The 22,298-nt window shown below is 36.9% G+C and overlaps 1 protein-coding gene across 6 annotated transcripts in view; it reads left to right on the forward strand.

Annotated features, from left to right (window-relative positions):
* Window positions 1-1,973, forward strand: part of fbln2 (fibulin 2) — a 60,208-nt gene extending 58,235 nt beyond the window's left edge. For all 6 annotated transcript variants that reach the window (XM_015348324.2, XM_015348321.2, XM_015348325.2 and 3 more), the window contains one exon: window positions 233-1,973. In XM_015348324.2, coding sequence (XP_015203810.2) covers window positions 233-590 — 358 coding nt within the window. In that variant the 3' untranslated portion in view covers window positions 591-1,973. The remainder of the gene's footprint in view (window positions 1-232) is intronic.
* Window positions 1,974-22,298: the final 20,325 nt, after the last annotated feature.

Genomic DNA, 22,298 nt, shown 5'->3' on the forward strand with positions numbered 1-22,298 from the left:
ATGCTAATATAAATCAATGTAAAAGATATGTTATGTTTTGGATGAGCAGCTACTATTAGATATTCTGAATTATTTCAAATTTAATTTAGATGTGGGTGCATTGTTCGTGATGCTCTTGCTAACAGTAGCCAGAGAAAGACTTTAAAAAATCTGTACAAAGTGGTGTTACACTAAGAATGATGGCCTTTGCCATTTTTCAATTCCTCATTTTCTGGATTTCTTTATCCCACAGGCGCTGTGAACGTTTATCTTGCCCAAACTATGTGGAGTGTCAGAGTTCTCCCCTTAGAATAACTTATTACCATCTAAGCTTCCAAACCAACATTGTTATACCAGCTCAGATTTTTCGCATCGGACCATCACCTGCGTATTCTGGAGACAATATCATCATCAGCATCACAAGGGGGAACGAGGAGAATTACTTTAGCGCCCGAAAACTGAATTCCTACACAGGAGCAGTGTATCTGCAGCGACAAGTCAGAGAACCTAAAGACTTCTTGATAGATGTGGAAATGAAACTGTGGCGTCAGGGGAATTTCACAACATTCCTGGCCCGGATTTATGTGTTTATCACAGCTCCCTCTCTCTAAAGCTAGCTCGAAATGTGGATTTCGTATGGTGCTAACCTCTGAAGCCGTTTCATCCTAGATTATATACATCTGTTACTGTGGAGGCTCTATTTACTGTATGCTTCAGACTATTCCTAATCGAATGTCTATAACTGTGTATGAAATATTACCGAAGGCTTTCATGTTTTTTTGTTATGTAGATGTGTTTTTTGATGTTTGGGCTACACTGGTGATAAAATTAATGAAACATGCCAGAGTCTTAACTCCAGAGTCACAACATAACTCCACCAAGGCAGTTTTACACTGCAAAACTGAGTCATGTCATTCAGTGTTTGGCAAATATATCTTATATACAAGTCTAATTTTGTGTTATAAATCTTTGCAGTCTGCCCATTATACTTTTGTTTTAAATCAGACTCCTGAATGTTGGTATTCAGAATGTTAGTATGTTGGTTCACTTATATTCAGTTGCGTCATATAATTGAATGGATGTATAATATTTCTTAAAGCTTGATACCAAATATTTTTTTTTATAGAACTATAGCAGTTTTAACACAGACAACATTCACATGGTAAATCCATGTGAGGGATGATGCAGCACTGAAAAATTTCCTGTCTTAACTGGGTCAGACATATTAGTGGATTTCTGTTTTTAAAATCAGCTCAGGGTAAAATCATTAGTAACCACCCAGACCATAAGGCATCATCTCCATGAAACACCTTCTGCGTGACAAAATAGTTTCCTACTATCTTTATTCAGGAGCACAGAATATGCTGTGTTGTCTTCCATAATTTATCATTTTCAAATTGAGAATTTCCACATGATCACACTCTTCTCCAGTAGATTAAGAATAATGCAGTTATGCAGTTCAGGAATGCAAAGTACAGTAGTTCTAAGATCTAGTTGTTACAAAAAATTACTTTAGCCCTTCCTCTGTTACAGATTATAAGAATTTGCTTTCAATTATATTATTATTTTGTATTTCTTGTTTTTGCCAAACACATGTAAGGAATAGTGATTAGTTTTAAAGAAAAAGGAAAATATCATAGTTTTGTGAATATACCCCTTAGTTCTACCAACAGATTAATGTTTATCTAATTAAAATTTATTAGATAGCTGATTAATAAAACTTTGTTTCGAGACTAACTTTCTTCTAAATATTATTATCTGACATACCGACGGAGTATTTATGTTTTCCTTTGTTATAAAATAAAAATGGCTGTATTTGAAGATAGAACCTGTCCATCGTGTTTTAATGGGCTCCATCTCAGCGCTCTTATGGGAATAACAAAAAACTCCTGCTGGTTTTTCTGCAGTTATTGGAGAAGCGGATAACACTAAGATACTTTTTTAAAAACATTTGGTGTGTATTCTTATTTCAAATAAAAAAGAGAAACTTTAAAGGTGACTTTCTTTGCTACACTTTACTTCATTTTCAAAAAGGAATTTTATGCAAAGACATATTGAAGCTTAAAGCGTTTGCATGAAATAGACAGGTTAATCCAGCAATCCTGAGAACACTTTAGGAGCAATTAAACTATGATGTACAAGGAGATCCAACTCAGTCTTAGTCTGTGAATGTAAGTATATCAGCACCTGTGTGTTTTTAAATGCTGTACTGACCTTTTGCGTCCTTTGTCATTCAGCCTGTTAACTGCTGTGACATCTACTCACTATCTATGATTTTCATCATAAAGATATGCTCTTCATACCACTATGTGTAACCGTTGGATGAACCTTCTGTTAGAGCATACAAAGAACTGTGTACTTATCAGAATTAAAATACACTGCACAAAGAAATGTCATCTGAGGTTAGCAGAGGAGATATAACCCAGGATAAGCATCATGCCTCCTAGTGGTTAAAGGGGAGGTGTCCCCACTTTACAGCCTGTCAGTAATTCATCTCCTGTAATATCTGTGGAGGACTGTAAGGACTCCGTTCTGACCTTTAATCTTTCAGTGCTCCAGATCTGCAAAATTGAAAGACATTTGTCCATTTTGATCAGTTTGCTAAATGGGACAGTTGGGTTTGCAAGGGTTATACCTACAGTATAAATTGTTCAAATGAAAAAAAGCACTGTCACTCACTTTTAGTTATTACCCATCTTTAAAACATGTATTATTAACAGCCTTGCCAGCCCTACTGACACATTTCACAAGCCCAATGACAAATTGCATTTACTTAACTATTAGCAGAGACCTTCAGAGTATATCCATCATTTAAACTGGTGATCACATGAATATTGCAAAATGGAACATTTTGGTAAATGTGTTTCCTGGCTCTACCCCATTATTGATATTAATTCTTCATTCGTGACAAAAGAAAAATGACCACCATTTCTGAATTACAACTGCACAGGTCTAAATGCAGTCTTACTTTAAGTGCATAAAATATTATTTGGAATTAATCTTTTTGCAGCACAGAAAATTAATCTTAAAGATTTTTACAGTGCTCTACCCTTTGCTGACATTTTTGGCTGGAACGTTGGTTTTCACATTGTAATTGTTGGCTCTGGATCTGTCGATAGCAGTGTAAAGGGTCAGGACCTAACAAGGTAAGGCAGACACAAGTGGAGCCGGACCGCTGTTTCCTCAGCACAGTGGCTCAGCAGCTTCTTGTTCTTAAACCCTTTTGCTCTTTGGGGAGTGCAAGTCGTCCGCCAATGTTTTCCAGCAGGCTCAATGCTGCACTCTTCTCTCCATCACCCTGCATGATACTCCTACTGTATTCCTTTCGGTTGGGCCTGCACTGTTCTTCTTTAGCTGTTTCTCGGTCTTCCATATTTCCCCTTGCCCGGTGGCTTCCAGGAAAGGGCTTGCCTAGTGGCGTTAGTTATTTGGTTTCTTCATTGGGTGCCCAATCCAGCTCCATTTTCGGTTTAATCTGTACGTCAGTATGTGCTTGGTTTGTACTCTTCCATACATGTTCATTGGCCAGTGTACTGTATGTCAAGGGTGTTTTTTCACTCACAGGCATTTATTTATGAAGGTATGCATTTTATTCATTTTTTTTGGTTCTTGTTGTCCTCCATGTCTCTGTGCCATATAGGAAAAATCATTTGGCATCAGACTTAAATATTGATGTTTTGGTCTTTCTTGATATCTATTTCGACTGTCATTGCATGTCATAGTATCAGAAAAACTGTCCTGGCCTTCCCTATTCTGGCTTTGATGTCTCTTTTACTCCCATACCCGGTCAGGTTTGAAAGTGCTCAGGGTGTCCCATTTCTCAATGTGACCTAGTTTCACAAGGGTGCTCAGGAGCACCCCCAATGTGCCCTTAATGCACCCTTCTCTGACGTCCTTATCACAGCGGACTGCACTGAAGAGAAATACCCCCCTTTCCCCTGCGGAACGGTGATGTTTTGATGTTGTACCCTGTCAAAGCAGAGAGAAGCTGCCAAGGAGAATAAAATATTCACGTTTGTAAAATTGAGCTTTTTTACAGTTTAAAAATTAGTCATATTTTATGTAAAAACAAAATTAAATTAGGCTACCTTACATTCTTGCTGTATAAAATACGGGGTATTTTGTATGCGGGATATTTAATAGTACAAAGCTTTGTACGTTTAGTTTAGTTTAGTCAAGTTTAGTTTATTCGGAATGAAAGTTAAAAGAACGCGTTATGTTCCTCGAACTGTCATTTTTTGTTCTGATTGAAACGGACAGGGCGGCACCTGCTGTACCTGTCAGACAATTGAATGGCTCATGAGGTACCACCCAGCAGAACCCCCTTTGCCCATTCGTTATCATTCCATGTGCAGCAGGTACCACCCTCCTCGATTCCATAGTCTGGTCATGAACAGATCAGGTGAAGGTTGTTTGGACAAGGCTGTCAACGTCTATCTGGAAGTCCACAAATGTAAGATCTACAGTATGCGTTTATTCTACTCTTTGACAGTGATACACGGTGTAACAATGTGATCAATGCATGATCAGTCCTGGCTGAATCCTCCTTGCTATTCTCTCAGTTATCGAGAACTTATGACAGCCTTTCTAGGCTGATCCTGCTCAAGACCTTCCCCGCCCCGATAAAAGCATGATGCCCCTGTAATTGTTGCAGCATTGGAGGTTGCCGGTTTTGGGAAGTTTTTCTAAATGACCTTCTGTCCGCTCTGTGGGTATTTCTTCCTCCTCCCATGTCTGCTCAGAGAATTGGTACAGCAATTTTATTGTTTTGGGTGTGTTTGCATTAAAGGCCTCTAGGGGTATTCCATCAGGTCTGGGTGATTTCCCATTTCCAGTTTTTCTATGGCCTTGTTTATTTCTTGTTTGCTGTTTGCTGGGTTGGTTGGTGTTAACCTGCAGGGAGTGTTGTGATGGCAGATGTCAGCTGGCACTGGTAGCGCAGGTGTATTTAAGATCTCTCTTAAATGTTCTTCTCATCTCCTTAGTTGGTCCTCCTGCTTTGTGTTTATGTTCTTGTTTATAACTGGTCTGTGTTTTAAATGGTTCTTCCTGCCAGTTTGGTAATATTCTTGTAGTGCTTTTGCCTTTCTTGCTCTGGTGCGACTGCTGTTGAAGCTTTGTTGTTGAAGGGTGTTTTCTTGCTTTGGTTTTTCTGATTGATTCACCTGAGATCCTTTCTTTGTGCAGTCTTGATTCCCTGCCACAGTCTTTGCCATCCTTATTCCAGGCTTTGTGCTTCCTCTTGCTTATGGTTGACGAGAGGTTGGAGTCTGACTACCATTTTATTTATTACTCCAAGAGCCTGCTTGTCCATGATTTATTCTCGGCTTTTTTTGCCCTGTCCAATTTTGGCACTGAAATCACCCGTTAGAGGTATGATATCTTTTTGTCTTTGTTAATTACTTCCTGTAGGACATAGACATTATCTTTGTTATCTGGCTATACCTCGTTTGTTGAGGCGTTGCACTGAATGATGGTGATGTTATTGCGTCTAACGATTGATAACTAACGAGTTTATTGACTCTCACTTCATCCACCATTTCAGTGAAAGGTGGTATCTCTTCATCTCTGCTGCTTTATGTAAACATTAATGCTTCATACATGATGCGGATGTTCAAGATGCCAATGTACTGTATATGCTGTGATTAGATGTTAGAAAGGATGTCAACTTTTCAACTCACTTGCAGTTTTCATTGCAGATGTTTCTGTAATCAGGGGAATTCACTGAGTGGATGATTGGTCTACCCAGCATAGCCAAAGCCCTGTTAGCCAAGTGTGTTTCCGGGTGGTGTCAGGGATCCAGCAGGTAGTCCTCCAGGGATCCTGTGCACAGCCGTAAGCTCTGCGGGATGCAGAGGCAAACAATCCAAAATCGTAATCCAGAAGCAAGGTCAAGAGGCGAAGCTAGAGATCAGTTAACCAGAAAGGGCTGAGACAAACCGAGAAGACAATCCAAAAGGCAAAATCCGAGAAGAGACGAGATCAAAAGGGAAAAGTTAAGTCCAAAAACCGAGAAATCCAACAAGAAAATAATGCGCACTAGAAAACACTAAAGGAGGCTTTTCAATAGTGAGCAAGGTTTGGTGCGTGAGGGAGCTTTAAATAGTGGAGGGAGAGGAAAGTGGTTGGATTATTGGTCCGGGAGTGAGAATCTGTGGAATCTGGTGCCTGTGGGAATGGGATGGGTTCAGTAAGGAATGGGAGCGTGAAACAGTGGGTTTGGGAATGTAATGGGATTTGTGAGGGTAAGTGCGGGACATGACAGAAACCCTCTGTTCTCTGAGCTAATGTACACTGTTTCAGCAAAGAGCTACAATTTTCTGTCTCTCCTTAAATAATAAATAACAATAATATGAACTTGAATAAATAAGGTAAAATGTGCTAAAAGTAAAACATCTTCACCATGATCTGTTCACTAGAAGATTACACTTCTTTGGCCAGATGTATTTAGCATTCGAAAGCATTGGCACATGCTCGTGCCTAGAGATAATTAAACGAGATTTGCTTCCCCATTCCAGGCACATAATCACTGGAATATATTTGCATGGATCAGTTTAGATCAGATTTCCTTGTACATAGTCTAGTCACAGACCACGCCACTTTATGCTCTGAAGACATTTACTGTCTTTGACTAGAGTGTACGGCGGTTGATCATTTTATTGAGCAACAGATCATTGATACATACAAGTAGAAGTCTATGCTGGAAGTAGAAAGTAAAATGTCTATTCGGATAAATGCGTATGAGTAATTCCACTCAATGTCCTAGGCTCTAGAGCCACCTGCTGAGCGATGCCTAGAGAACTACAAGCAGCAACCACACAAATATTTGGTAAATGCATAAAAGTATATCATTGTACCCGTTTGTGGTGTCAGTTCCTAGTAAGAGAAGACAAGCCATCACACATTTTGTATTTTGCTTGAAGTACCGACACGCGATTCTTTAAGGAGTATAAAACATATTTTCCAGTGTCTCTATAATTGCAAGTAGATTTTAAGGATATGCTAAGTGTTACAACAAAATCAAGTGTTCAGAGTTGCAACAGAATTTAGGATATCTAAATTTGTCCCCCATCTTCAATCACAACTCTGATTACATGTACAGTAAATAACAATCTGGAATCACAGCATGGAGAGGTAACAGAAATTGATTCCCTTTTAAATTATTTTCCCCAACATATCAGTCATATTATATGGCTGGTTAGGGTTGTCTGATCTGCTCAATTATGTAACCAGAAGCTGAAATGCTGGGAGTAAAGTTGAAAAAGAGGCATTTGTAGGAATTTGTGGTCAGTGATCTTAGCTCATGCCATAAGCAAAATGGCTAGATATTGTATGGCTATCCAGTGATGTTAAAAATACTTTGTGAAACAAGGTTAGCAGAGAATGTTGGAATGTACTGGTAAAGTGGAAGTGATATGCAAATCCAATGCCATTATTCATCAAATCTAATATATAATAATATAAAATGTCTTCGCTAAATATGATACTAAGGAGTTATACTGTACTTCAAGCAAAAAATAACCAGGACAGCAATGCCATCTGCTGGTTGCAGTTTAACTCGCTTTAACTCTAAAGTAGAGTCTGATACTGAAAGTTTCCATATATCAATATGAAGTTGATATTATCAGCAAGAATGAAACCCTTCCCTTCAATTCTCCAACTAGGACCCACAAGACCATTTCAGTACTTCTCTTATTTTTATTGATGGATTTCTTTGCTTTCTATATTATAATAAGATAATCGAACACAATACAATATAGTATAATATAGTTTCTGGAACAGTGCTCTTTTATAATTCTGCATGCCTGCTGCAACACGCTGCAGATTTTGAACTAAGTCCTGTACAATATATCCAATTGTAAGCCCTTGTTATGTAGAATGATTTGTTTTCTTTGTACTGTTCCATACAGGTAATTATGGTAACCCATTCCGAAAAGCTGGTGATTGATTTCTCACTTTCTAATATGAACTATGCTTGATAAACATTCTGCGGGACAAGAGCAGTGAAAACCGGCAGATGTTCTTTTTGGGTTTTATTGCTTTTGGTATGAGATAATGTCATCTGTTTGTTACACCCTAAAGTTAAGTAGGACTTCCCTCACCATTGTAAACATAGGAAAGGGTGTGAATTGTTCTTTGACAGCAATATTAATGTATATTGTAAGTACCAACAGAAATCCCAGCCAGATAGCTGTTTAGTGGTATGAATTATATTGCTGGAGGTCATTGCAGCAGAAACTCCTTTATCTCAGCTGTTTTCTTTTCCTAGAAGGAAGGCAGTCTTTAGCTAATTTTAGTTTGCACCCCTTAAAAATTGTTCAATATCTAGGCCAATAACAACACTCCACATTATTGTTATTATTATTATTATTATTATTATTATTATTATTATTATTATTATTATTATTATTATTATTATTATTATTGGTTGTTCAGTCAGTTATACTTTTTGAGTCATACTCACAAAACCTTTGTCACTATGCTGGTATTTGTTTTGTTTTTTTATGGAGAAGGGTAGCTTTAACATCACAGTAATCCTGTATAAGTATTAAATTTGCCTTATTGGAGTCTAACTCTGTCCCTGGGTAGTAAAGGGAGATACTGTTTTCCATTCCAATGGAACTCATAAAGGGCCAGGAAGGTGGCATCAGGTTCAGGGTTAGATCAAGGCCAAAGGTACCTTCTGTATAGTTAGCATGTTTTCCCTTGACCACACAGGCTTCTGTGGGATACTCAGGTTTCCTATCCAAAAACATGACCCTAAGCTAATAGGCTTCTTTTAATTGTCTCTGGTGTGCATGTGCGTCCTCTACGATGTACTGGCATCCTGTGTAGAGTGAATATTGCCTCAGACCCATTGTATCATCTGGCACATTGTGACATTGTGACCCTGTATTGGACTAAGCTCTTAATTAGAAATTAACAAATAGATGATTGGATGGAATTCCCAATTACTTTATTGTTACTGGCATATGAGACAAAATGTGATCTAAAGAAACATACTGTATCAACCTTTTAGGTTTGGCCACCCACCAGGAGCTTAGCTGCCCAGCACTCCTATAGTTTTAACTCTTCTCGTATCTTTAACGTTTCACCTGATAATAATGTTTGTTTCCTTAAAAATAATCCTGTATATATAGTACAACATAGTATGGCCAGAGATACCTGATACAGGCTGCCCTCAGATGTTGGTCTCTGTGGGAAAAAGCTACAGCTTGCACACGTGCAATTAAATATCCATGTACTGTACATCTTTGGCTTTGATTTGTACTAAAATTAATTTTCTCGTGTGTACACTATTTGTTCAGTGTGGAAAGGACTAAATGGTGTTAGGTAATAAAGGTGCATTGATCAGGTGGGAGAATCATTGCATTTCATCAGTTTCTGTGGATTGATCTGGTAGGTGGCTCATTGCTTTACAAGGCTTTTTCATTTTTCTGGTCACCAGGGACAGACAGCGAATTACTTCATTCTAACTGGGGATAGTTTAAGGTTCTACAAAGTAAGCCACAGCACTTAATCAGTATTTGAGAAATATTGATGGTACTGGTTACACAGTCTTCCTGACATACTAAACACAATGATAGCATTGATTTATTAATGTAGTCCTGAGCTATACACTTTGCAGAAGTGCTCTATTAGTGTGACAAATATTTTTAACGTGGTAGAAATAGAATATAGGCTGGTTATTTTTAACCATTTATTTTTTTTTTACATTTTTCATATACTGTCAGTCTTAAATAATCCAGCCTGTCTCTAATTCTAAACAAATTAATAGTAATATTACAGTATGTACAGTATGTAATTTTAGGCTTAAGAACATCCAAAACTGGGTGAATGATCTACCATTTCAAACATTTTAAACTCAAATGTAGGCTACACTTTTAGGCTGATTAGAATATTCCCTTAGCTCCAGGTGTCTATCTCTCCTACAATACAATGTTGTAGGGATGTAGTGCCTGTTAGGGATTTGAAGACGAACCTGTTGTCTATGTATTTGTTTGTGTGATATTGTATTTTGTGCTATTTGCACTCTTCAGAGTTAAGACAGGTTCTTCAGTTTTAGGAAGGAGATGGATTTTCTTGTTAAGCAAACTCAGAATTCCAGGGTTTAATGAAAACAGAAGAAATTGGGATTTTTTACATACAGATTTGGTGTATTTCGATCAAGACCAAGTGCTTATTTTAGTCTCAATCAATTGGAACCAGTCTTGTGAGACCAAAAGCATTGTTGCTTTTCTTGTTTCTGTTACCTTGTGTACTGATTAATAGAATCACAGAACCTGACATTTTAGCCTGAGGCCTTGTGTTTCAATGATAAATCTGAAGGAAAGAGGAAATGACTGAGAAAGAAAGTTTACTAGCTTCCTGTCACTGGAAGAAAAACATTCTGAGTTTAAGGGAAATATAAAAAAGGACATTTGTCGCTGTTTAAAAAGATATGAAATCTCTTAACAGCCTTTAATTTCGTAAAACATCCTTAGTATAATCATCAAAAACTACACTGACGCCCCTTAAACATTTAGTGAAATGAGCTGCAGTAGAATTATTTTGCACCACCATGTGAAAATAACTATAGCAATAATCATCCTTGTGACCTCAACGATAAGGAAGTGATCCTCTTTAATGAGAAATGTCCTTTCGCCCACTTACACTGGAGTCGGTGATCAGGAGGCAGAGCCCTTTCCTTTTTACAGTTGGAGTCAAGTTCTGAGCACATCCGTGCATTGAAGAGCAGCCCCACATATGTTAAGCAGTTTTGCTTGACAGATTGTGCTTTTCCCCCCCAAAAAAAGGTTTATCAGTTTTTTTCTAGATTGGATCCTGTTCCAGGCATTAAACTGCAAAGCAAAGAGAAGGGAAGTGAATGAGAGACGTTTTGGCTATTAGGGTGATGAAGACTCACAGTGGAAGTTACGAAACTGAAGATAATAGAAGAAAATGACTTCTCAGTGGTGAAGGTCTTGACAGTACGGCCTTGTGTTTTCTCTGTGTAAACTAAGTCCTTACAGATTACATTATGTCCTCTAAGCACCCAGAACTGCAATCTTTTGTGAGAAAAACGATGTGAGAAAAAAGAAATTATTCTCTTTGCTGTATCTGATCAGAAGTGTCAGGGATAAGGACCATTACTGGAAACAGAAATATAAAAGAGTTTTACAAAAGCTGTTTCATTGTGTCATGTCTGGTTGCAAGGTGTTGTTAAAATTCCATGATTTAGATTTTTACTCATTGCTTCTCTTTCTGCCTTCACAAGGAATCCCAAATCAACATGAATGGCTTGTGCTACATGTAGCTGCTGATCTGTATCTGAACTGTATTGCCTTTTCCTGTTAAAAGTTTGAGATCAAAATCATACGGTTTTATTACACTCAGACCTCGGCATCAAGCAAGCTTAACTCTAAAAGAGCCTAAAACCATTCTGTTATCACAAAACACTGACCATCAATAAGGTCTGCTCTTCTTAATTAAACCATTGTTATCCAATAAAGATAATTCCTGTGTGCTTATAGTATACACTATGGCTCTATATCGCTCACCATTAAAGAGACTCCTATCTCTGCTATTCACTTTTTGAAGTGGAGTGCAGTATATTAAGGAAAATTATTGAGAGGCAGTAACTAAATGGTGGCTGCTTAGAAGATTTAATCTTTGTAACTGAAAGCATACTGATCAGCTGTTCATTAAATATGTATCTTGCTATTAAGTGTACAGGCAGTCTTTGATCATAAATGAGATTTTTAAGATGAAACGGGTGATTATTACCTTTGGCTGATGAGCTAGGTCAGGCCAATAAGGCTTTAATCATTAAACAAGTGCACTTGACATAGAATTAGATTTAGTGTCTCAGGTTTACTTCAAACATTTTTAGGTTAGAGGGTACTTTAAATTAACCCCTCAGGTATAGCTTGTCATACAGTTGTAGAAGAGAATCCATTATTTTGGAACAGACTCTTTTTGTATTATTTAATGGCCAAGACTTCTGAAGACTGATTAATCTGCTCTTTTCTGAAGGCATCAACAGATGATGGAAACCAAAATGATCACTGTCACTTTAATCAGTTCTGAAAAGTTAATAATACTGTGGCTCATATTTTTAAAGAAAACAAACTTTATAGCAGAAAGTTTTAAGCACTTTGGGGAGTTATAGATATTTTTATATACATGTATGTGTTCTTTTGTATATGGTGATTAATATATGTTTTTGTATATTGAAACTTTTCTTGCACAGCTGAGGAGGATTAAATTGATTAACTGGTAGGTTAATTGGCTTCTGAGAAAATTGGGTGTGAATGTATATGTTTGAATCTGTGTCTGGCCTGCGATAGACTGGTGTCCCACCCAGGGTGTACTCTGTTTTGCACCCATTCCTTGCCAAGATAATCTCTGGATTCTGGATTCCCTCTGACCCTGAAGTGCTTAGAAAAGGTATGGATGGATACATTTTCATTCTCAGTTAGTTGCAGACTGACACAGGCAACAGTACTTCATCACTAGGAAAAGATTTCTTAAAGTACAATTAGAGAATCCCAAATCAGCTACATATGTCTTAAAATGCACAAAAGTAAACATTTCAGCATTAAAGATGATTTAGTGCCATATGAGAGAGTACTGTATGTTGGGTTTTTTTTTGTCTTTTGAAGCATTTGCAGGTCCACAGAATTTCAGTAAGTATTAAAGTCTGGCTGATATATTCAGAACAGGTGAGAAACTAAGATTGTTTTTTAAAAGTTTAAGTCTGAAAGAAGTCATTGCATTGCACACATTGTACACATTACATGGTTGTTTGTTTTGTTGGGGTTTTTCTCTCTTAAGTGTTGCACTGATTCTGGTAGGATTCCATTGGATTGATGTTCATTATCTCACAGGTGGATCTTGTTGAGAGTGTTAAGGGGGAGGATGGTTCCACTTGCCTTTGATAATTCAGGTGGTCACCACCTGAGGGGGGTAGAGCTTCAACACAAGTTGTCAGATCCTGGCAGGTTGGCTCTTGTTTTTAACCTTTTGAATAATGAGAAAGGGAGTACATACAGTACAAGGTAAGTAACTCAAGCACAAAATTGTAAAACATGCTCACAAAATCAAGTTTTATTCATAAGTATTAGTAGTGGGGATTCAGATGTACTGCTAAAAGCATGTGCTTGCACTGTAATAATGCTTAAACCTCCATGTTTGCTTCTGTTTTTGATTAAGGTTTTATATCTAAGATGAAATCATTGAGGCTTATACTGAAGGCTGTCCTTTCTTAGCTAAACTGAAGAATTATGCAAGCCGCATTAATGCACTATTTCTAATTTAAGTTTAAAGCAGGCCATAAATTATTATTTTTTGTTTCAGACTAATATTTAATCCATGAAGTAGCCCTGGCTCATTCTCCTAATTTATTGTTATACTCTTCTTATTTATTGTTATTGTCATCCTGTAAAGCACTTTGAGAAGCCACCTTTAAAGGAGCTATATAAAATAAAGCTTATTATTATTATTATTATTATTATTATTATTATTATTATGAATATTCTGATCAGTTTATCTTTTATAGCTCATTTAAACACTAGATGGCAGTAAAATGTTCATCCACTATTAGTCATGAAAGAAATCTAATTTGGTATTAGAATCATTGTCAGTACATGCAATTGTACCATATTTTCCTAATAGTTTAGGTTCTGGGTTGTTAAAATTAAGATTTCTAATATGCTGTGTGATATAATAAGGGTTTTCTTTAACAATAGTCATCATTTTCCATTTTATATTTGAAAGGAACTATTATGGAACAAAATGAATAAGCATTTTTTTTAAATGGGGCAGTTGTAAGTGTTTTGCTGCTGTTATTTTAAGATGCAAACTAATTTCCTACTGTGGTAGTGTCGTTTACATGTACTATATTCTAGTTCAGATGTCTCCAAATGAGGTCCTGGAGATATTCAATCAAGTAAATCTTATAGGCCACCCTTACAAACTAGAAACACGTAGATGTTATTGGGGTGGTGCAGTGTTTAGCATTGTTTCCTTGCAGTGCTGGGGCCCTGGGTTCAATTCCAGACATTGGGTGTAATTGGTGTGGAGTTTGTATCTTCTCCCTGTGTTTGTGTGGGTTTCCTGGTGCTTCAGTTTCCTCCCACAGACCAAAGTTATACTGGTAGGTTAATTTGCTTCTGGGCAAATTGGCCCTGGTGTGAGTATGCGCATGTTTGTGTGTGTCCTGCGATGGACTGGTGTCCAATGCAGAGTGTATCCTGCACCCCTTGCTTGCTGGGTTAGAGTCCATCTCCCCTGTGATCCTATAGTCTATTGGATAAAGTGATTAGGAAATGAATGAATGAATGAATGGATGTTTGCCATTGTTGAACTTGGTATACCTGTGATTTATATTAAACATTTTCATAACATATTTAACATTTGTTGTTATTTTATTAATTAACAGAAGTTTTCAGAGGAGGTCAAATTATAATGTTGCACTTACCTGCTCTTACCTATAAATACTGCCTGGCTGCCTGCAACTTTCCACCCCAACTTCACTGCTGCAGTAGCCTCCCTGGCTCATTCCCTGAAAAATGTCATGCTGTCATTTCCTCAGTCAGTCAAGTCAACACCAAAGCATCAGGTACCCTAAACCTTTATATGTGACAGCAGATTTTATCATTGTTGAGTTAAGGTTTGGGAAGGATTAAACCTTTTGGTTGGTCTGTTCTTTAGAAGTAGAAAAGGTTTAGTAATTAGCAGGTTAGATAGGTTCCTGTAGGTAAGAAAATGGATGGATTAAAAGTTATTGATTAACTATGCAGGTAATCTTTTCATATTTCGGGAATCCTGCCCCTTGAGGCTTGAAGAGTATTCAGATTTTTGTTGCATGATCTCAAAATGATGTTATTTAAAAATCACACTAATCACAGTTTCGTTGTTCCAGAACTTTAGAAATTTAGAATTTGAAGATGTAATGGCTACAGTACCTACAAATCCTGCTGGGCAGGCTTTCTCTTTGGTTAGAGACCCTTTAAACCAGTCACTTCTAGAACTGTTTAGGAAATAGCTGAGACAATCTAGCCTAGGAGTCAGTATAGTGCAATTTGTTTCCAAACAAGGAGTTAACCACTAAATTGGTAAGGTCTAGAGGTTAATCATTATCTCTAGAATCTGAATCCTAGCTAAGCTGCTGACTCACAGTAGTGTTTCTAATGAAAAAGATTGGCTGGTGTGCAGTGCCTGTTGTCTTTAGTTTGGTTTAACTTCTAATGTGTCTTTTTGAACAGTTTAAAAGAGCTAATGCTGTATTTTAATTCTCAATTTGAAATTGGCATGCTATTGTTTGTGATAACAAGACCATGTGTTCTTGTTTCTGCCCTATGTAAATACATTTTTGCAATCAATTTTAAAACATAATAATATTATCCAAATTCTATTCTATTCTATATTTCATATTCTATTTTCTACAGTTTTACAGCCTGTAGTATAAATAATTGGTCAGAATGGGATTTTCAGGTACACTTTTTGAAATAATTTAATATTTCTACTTTTAATGTTTCTCATTAAAATAAAAAAATTTACAGTACTGAATATTGTTCCTAAAAAAATATTTTTTGTTTTTATTGGTTGAGGAAAGCTGCATTTATTTGTACTTCAACATTCCTTCAATAAATGTGTACCCTGCTAACAAAGTAAAAGCATTCAAAAGTGTTTTATTATAAAATAATTTGTGGTGTTTTATTAGCTTATAAACTAAATTTGCTTTTCAGCTCAAGAATTAAAATATTTTTGTGGCCTACTATCTTTACAGTATTTTATGCAGAATTTACCTGAAATCTATTCATAAAAATCAGATTTTGGTATGTGTTTATAACTATTTTCTTTCCAGTTTAGAATATTTCCATATTTGGCAGGTAATATCTTGTTTTCAATGCGTCCCTTGTTATATAGGAACTGTAATTATAGTAATTTTAATTTATGTGGTGCCTTGTTTTTCCTGAACATTTTGTTTTTCAAATGAAAGGAAGTCTGCAGGTACATGTATGTTTACATACTTTTAAAGCCATTTTAATTGTCCATGTCACATTTCAATTCCTCTAGTAGTCCTCTTCCTGTGTAGAGTTTATATAATGCACTCAACTGATTGATATCAACTTGCTAGTGGGATGTGTAAGAATTTTATTTTCCCTGCAACTTGGGTACGATGAACCCCAGACCATCAGGTTATACTGTATACTGTAGGTCTCTTTAACCCTCCATCATCCTTTGAAAAAGGAAACGTTCCAACTTTTCCAGTTAAACAATAATGAGTTCAATTAGGTAATTAAGGGCTCAGGGGGAATGAAAACCAGGAACCTTCTGGCCCCCCAAGACTAGAGCCGTGTTATATAATGTAATATAATATAACAACAGTTTCCTTGCAAGATGGGAATTGGACAGTTGTACTATGGATGCCTGGGTTGCCAGACTTGAGCCTCACTTAACATTTGTAGGGTGAACTGGAATGACGAAGCATCTAGTCAGAAACCAGTGCTTAGTCTCCTGCTTGTCCAGGTTCTACCAGTGGAGCAGTACAGAACCCCACGAACCAGCACCAGCAACGCAATGCACGGCATGCATTGCTCACACACAGCTTGCATGGCTTCGAGCAGTAGCCACACGTGCTATGACAAGCCCATGACATTGCACAGCAGGCCTCACCTGTGGAAGACGCATGTTAATCAGCAAAGTTAAATGTGTGCCTGTAAAAAAAAAAAATATATATATTTCCTGATAAGTGCATTTTGTTGATAATGCAGTTCTATGTTGTATTTTCTTGATTGGTTTCGTAATCAAAACCCATGGTTTATTTACAGTTTCTGTACAGTAAGATACTCAACTAATGTGTCACTAGAGCGACACTAATTTTGTGGTCTTCAACTGATCAACACTGTTTAGACTTTGACATTTACACAGTAGGAACAGAAAAATTGAAAGCTGAGAGTAAATAAAAAATAAATGTTTTATATTGGGGGAAAAAAATGCAGAACGTGTGTAAGTACTGTACAGTAGCACATACGTGTACTGTACGTGGGAACAGGACTCTGCATCAGTTTCTGTCTGTCTTAATTTATTATCGCTGTCATATGGCTTTGGAAAGCTTATAAATATGGATGTTTTTGCATAGTTTTGCTCCAAGGCAGGTCACGAGTTTACGAGATTTTAAATTTCCATTGCCAGGCAATTAGAAATATACTGTATATTGTCATTTCTAACATCTTGCTAACCTTATTTCTGGAAATTATAGCTACTAACTTAGACATTTTATAGTAGAGTTTATTTTTTCAAATAATATTGCTCTGGATGGGACATGAAACCTAAACATGTTTGTAAATACGTAGTATTTTATCTTCCAGAATATTAAATCTTGTGATGGTGTAAAACAAACTTTTTAACAAACAAAGCATAATGGGTGTAATCCATGCTTATCTACATCTTTTGCAATGGCCCTGATATTTCAGAGATCAACAGCTTTTTTTCCCAAGCCTGTCCTATATAACAGCCTCCTCACGATTCTTCTTCCTTCTTCAGTCTTCAGCTTTCTTAACATTTTCCACAAAACTTGTTGATCTGATCTTGATCATCTTTGAGGTCATTGAATTCTTCCTGGACATTCATTATCTTTTGGGGTCCAATCTAGTAATTCCGTGGTCCAATCAGTGATGATCCATTATTCTTTCTTTGTCTCCCTTATCAGACGTTCAGGAGGAGATGTTACACTTCCATTCTCCTACCTTTAAATACTCCCTGGTGGCCCACAATTCTTTTCTAGCTCCCCTCCCTACCCCCCCCATCTTCGCTGTTGCAGCAGCCTCCCTGGCTCATTCCTTGAAGGTGTCATGCTGTCATTTCCTCAACCAAGCAAATTAACATCAAAGCATTATTTACTTTATTTCTTTATATATGACAACAAGTTTCAACATTCTTAGAATCTGACCAAACTTCTGAATTAAGCTTTAATAAGCATTAAAACTTTGATTACACTGTTTGTTATAATTTCAGTTCTTAAATAGTATGGATTAGTAATGAGCAGCAATTTTGCATCCAACCAACCTAAAATAGTGGCCTGCTTCCTGTATTTCTTATAAATATTTATTACATTTTTAATGACATTGCAAATTAAACCCCTATAAGCAAATAATTTAATAATTTAGTGCAGAGTGTAGAAAAACATATCAGTTCACTTCTTAAAGGTATAAGAATTTTGACTAACGAAGGGTTTGGTTGGAACAAAAAATGAGAAAAGGAATACTCTAAGACCCCGAGTGGGAAATACTGTCCTTACATTCCTGCTCTCCTTATTGTTAGATGCTGTTTTCCATGATTTATTGGGTTTCCAGATTTTCCATATTTTGTATGTGTTCACGATGCATATTTCAAATACATGTGTTATATACTGATGGGGGAAAAAAACGCAACATTTTCTGGAATGAGAATACTATAGTTATATCTTATGTACTTTCACAAAATGTTGTCAATTTGTTTTAAGCCCTCTGACCAGCAATACAGCTTGTGCAATGAGGCATCACAACCTGCCAATCACACGAAAGCTCCTTAGGTCCTCTTTTACCCAACGAGGGCCAGGTGGAACAATGCCTGATCAGGTCACCTTTAAAAAGGCCTTAATCCAAAGCCTACTGTAGGTCACTGCAAGAGAAAGGCCACACTTAGTCAGTTTTCTGTGCATTCCATAATGCCTCGAATGTCACCAGAAGCAAAGGAAAGGGCCATTGGCATGCTGCAGGCAGGCATATCATGTGACAGCGGTGCCAGACACTATGGAGTAAGCTGCTCCACTGTGTCCCGACTGCAGAGAAGGCTTCAGTAGTCCGGCAGGACAGATGACCATCCAAGATCCGGTCACTCTTGAGTGACCAGAGCAGGACCAACACATCAGACTGGTCCATCTGCGAGATGGTTTCAGATCTGCCACCCGTACTGCTGCTGAAACTGCTAGCAGACACAATGACCTCATCAGTGATGGGACAGTGAGGCTCCATGCTGCTGGCCTCAGAGCAAGGCGACCTGTCAGAGGCCCTCTGCTCACACCTCCTAGACTTCACACCCAACTGGCATGGGCTGCGATGGACTCGTCAGCAGTGGATTCAGGTCCTCTTCACGGATGAGTGACTCTTCAGCCTGTTCCACGCAGATGGGAGGGCCACAGTGTGGAAGAGGAGTTGTTTCTTTTTTCCATCAGTATATATTCTTCATAGCACAATATAAGTAGATTTTGTTATGTTTCTGCAATAAACCTTAGTGAATTCCCCACATTATGTGCAGAAGGGTGTTGTAAGGTGTGGTTTGACTAAATGTTTCTTCACAGACTGCTTTGTTCTTAGATTAAATCAATTAAATGCCCAGCAATGCTTAGTCCATAACCCTACATCATGAAAGATATCAAAGCACATTAGCAGAACAAAAACATTTCACTTTTGATAAAGATGGAATCAAAGGTCACATTGTAACTGGGAATAAAACAAAGAATCCAGTCATAATTCAATAATTTTGTGTTTATTAATTAAGATCCACCTGCCTCAGACAGGACCATGGAAGAGCTCAGGCTTTACACAATGAGTTGCTTTCATTACTTTTTTTTCCCCTGTATAGGAAGCCAACGGATCTCTGGTGCAGGACTGATAAATGACTCGACCTCTAAGCTCGACGGTCCAAGGTTTTAACTAAACATCCCTGAAGTGCTTCAACCAGTAGGCCAGCCTAGACAACAAAGGTAAAGCATTGCAGCAACCCATCATTTCTTGAACCTAATAATCATTTCCTGACCAGCTTAATAAGATGTGGTTTACTTTAATTAAAAATGAATTGTTTTGCTGTTAAATGTTAACAAGTTCCTTTGTTAGGGCAAGGTCTCCATAGTCTGCTTGCGATCAAAAGCTTTTTCATTTCTTTGACTCGCCAGCAAAACCAACTTCTTTATTGGGCTCACGTGGACATTATGAAACGCTGAAAAGAATGTATACTAAGCTACGTAGCTTTAGAAAAGTCTTTTTTTCAGTAATCATTGCAATTATTCATTATTTATGGATAAGTGTCTTGGGGATGAGTCATATTTTATGAAAGCATACCCATTTAGCTTAAAACATTTAAATGAATGATGGATATGCCACTTACCGTATGCTTAATGTGAGTTAATCCGCAATATTTTAATGAAAGCTTGTCTGTTTTGAAACTCAAAATCCTGACATTCATTCATGCTCTTGTGGAATCCAAGGTGCTCACCTGCTCCACCCCTTCTGCACTTTAAGTGGCATGACTCATGTGACAATTAAGATGACACATGCACATTATGTTTTTTTATCTCATTTGTTATTCCTAGAAATTCACAGCAGTGGCATTTGGTATGTGGTAGGCATGCCTGCATGTGTAGGGAGGTTTATAAGGTGTGTATTTTGGAAGTTCCTGTTATGAGGAGTGCATGTCTCTTCAACCACAACCTTTTTAGGAAAATTATTCAGAATATATGAAAATGTTATAATGACATTTTAAAAAATGGTAATGATACTGCTCAGATAAACTCACTGGCCAAAATACTAGGGATGAGTTAGACTCCTGCAAGATGAAAAACAAGGGACACGGGATGCAGCATGTATTCAAAACAAAGTTTTGAAATTTTTGCAGCCCAGTCATAATCCATCCTTCTAGCTATTTCACCTTCAATTATGAACACAATGATGTCTAAGACTGAATTGCATGTCCCTATGATTTTCAATCATTTTTTAAAAGTATTAAGACGTTTTGTCCAGGGGAAGATGACAGGCATTAAACCACCCACAACTTGCCTGCCACTTAAAGTGTCTGTTTATCTCATTTGGAGTTCTTATTACTTTTGGCCAGATTTGGTACATACTGTACTACGAGCATCTGTTCACCTGGACGAAAATCGTAGAGAATGGTCTAGTTTGTTTTTTTTCTTGTTGAATGACAAAATGTCCAGGTAAATTGTAGTATTGTTTTCTCGGGTAGCAATGACTTTTTTTTCTTTTCATTATTTAAGAAAAATTTTGTGTGTTTGTTTTGTATGTACTGTACATCTTACTCACTTTGTATCCTTTTCCATAGGATACGTTTCCCATACAAATATTTTATATTATTTTAAACGGTAAATAATCAGCCTAGAGATGAACGTTGAGACACATGGTCTACACTTTGTGAACAGTAAATTTTATATTGAAGTTCTGAAAGTCTCTTTTTTTTCTAAACATAACTCTATATACAGATGCATTTTTTGCCAGATGGGACAGCATGCATAAGAATTTGCTTTGGCTTTTGTTCCAGTTTAATGCTTGTTCACAGACATCAAGAATTCAAGTTGTTACATATATTTTTTAATGTACAAATTTGTCTAACTTCAATATGAGGCATTTTTGTGCATTTACAGAGAACATACAGTGTATCCTCAGTTAAAGGGGACATATTTAATGGAAGTGGTAATCGTTCATGATCGTTAATGATGTTTATCCTTGGTGTGTGATCAGATCAAGCTTTCTTGAAAGTGCAAAGTTAACAGTAACATCATAGAAGTAAGACAGCAGGTTCTGAGCATTTTGTAAATTCCATCTCCCATAGTTAGGTTTTGCACAACACAGAACCAGCAAACTCCTGCTCATTTCCAGTTGGCACAAAGGAAATACAGACGTTAATCCTTTAATGAGTTTTTTTGGGAAACTTTACCGTTATTTAATGTTCTTTAATGATGCATCTTTATTGCGGAAAAGTGTGGAGCAGTCACAATGGAAATTAATATCAACCATGTCCAAGTTGCCATACCGAAAACTTTGTAGCACATTGCCAGTAAGTTGAGTAGGAATAGCTGTTGGTTTTGTACATTTGAGACTTAAATATATTTAAAAATAAATTGATACTCATTTCTGAAAGCACTAACATGTCTTTCTGGTTTTAGATTACCCTTTTTGGTAACTACAGAACTAGTGTAAACAGTACATACAGTATGTGCTTTCTAGATACCTGTATCATTGGTATTTCACTGTGCTTTGTGTTTCAGTTACTTTGCAAAAGTATAGAACAGATTTGAGTTTGCGAAAGTACTAGAAACATAATAATATTAGTTGATTTTGAGCATTTAAACCTTCAGTGGCCAGGATATAAAAATGAGGGTCAATAAATCTGTAATGAATTCATAGATGTATATACTTTATATTATATACTGTAATTGCTGTCTGACTATTTCATTCTTTGGATATGTGAAAATTCAAAATCTTAATATTGTTTTTACATTTTGTAAGTGTGAAATCTGCATAGTTTCAAAAACAGAATACAAACTGCTTAGATATTTTTCT

Source organism: Lepisosteus oculatus, chromosome 4, assembly GCF_040954835.1.
Source record: "Lepisosteus oculatus isolate fLepOcu1 chromosome 4, fLepOcu1.hap2, whole genome shotgun sequence".
Taxonomy (NCBI): Eukaryota; Metazoa; Chordata; class Actinopteri; order Semionotiformes; family Lepisosteidae; genus Lepisosteus; species Lepisosteus oculatus.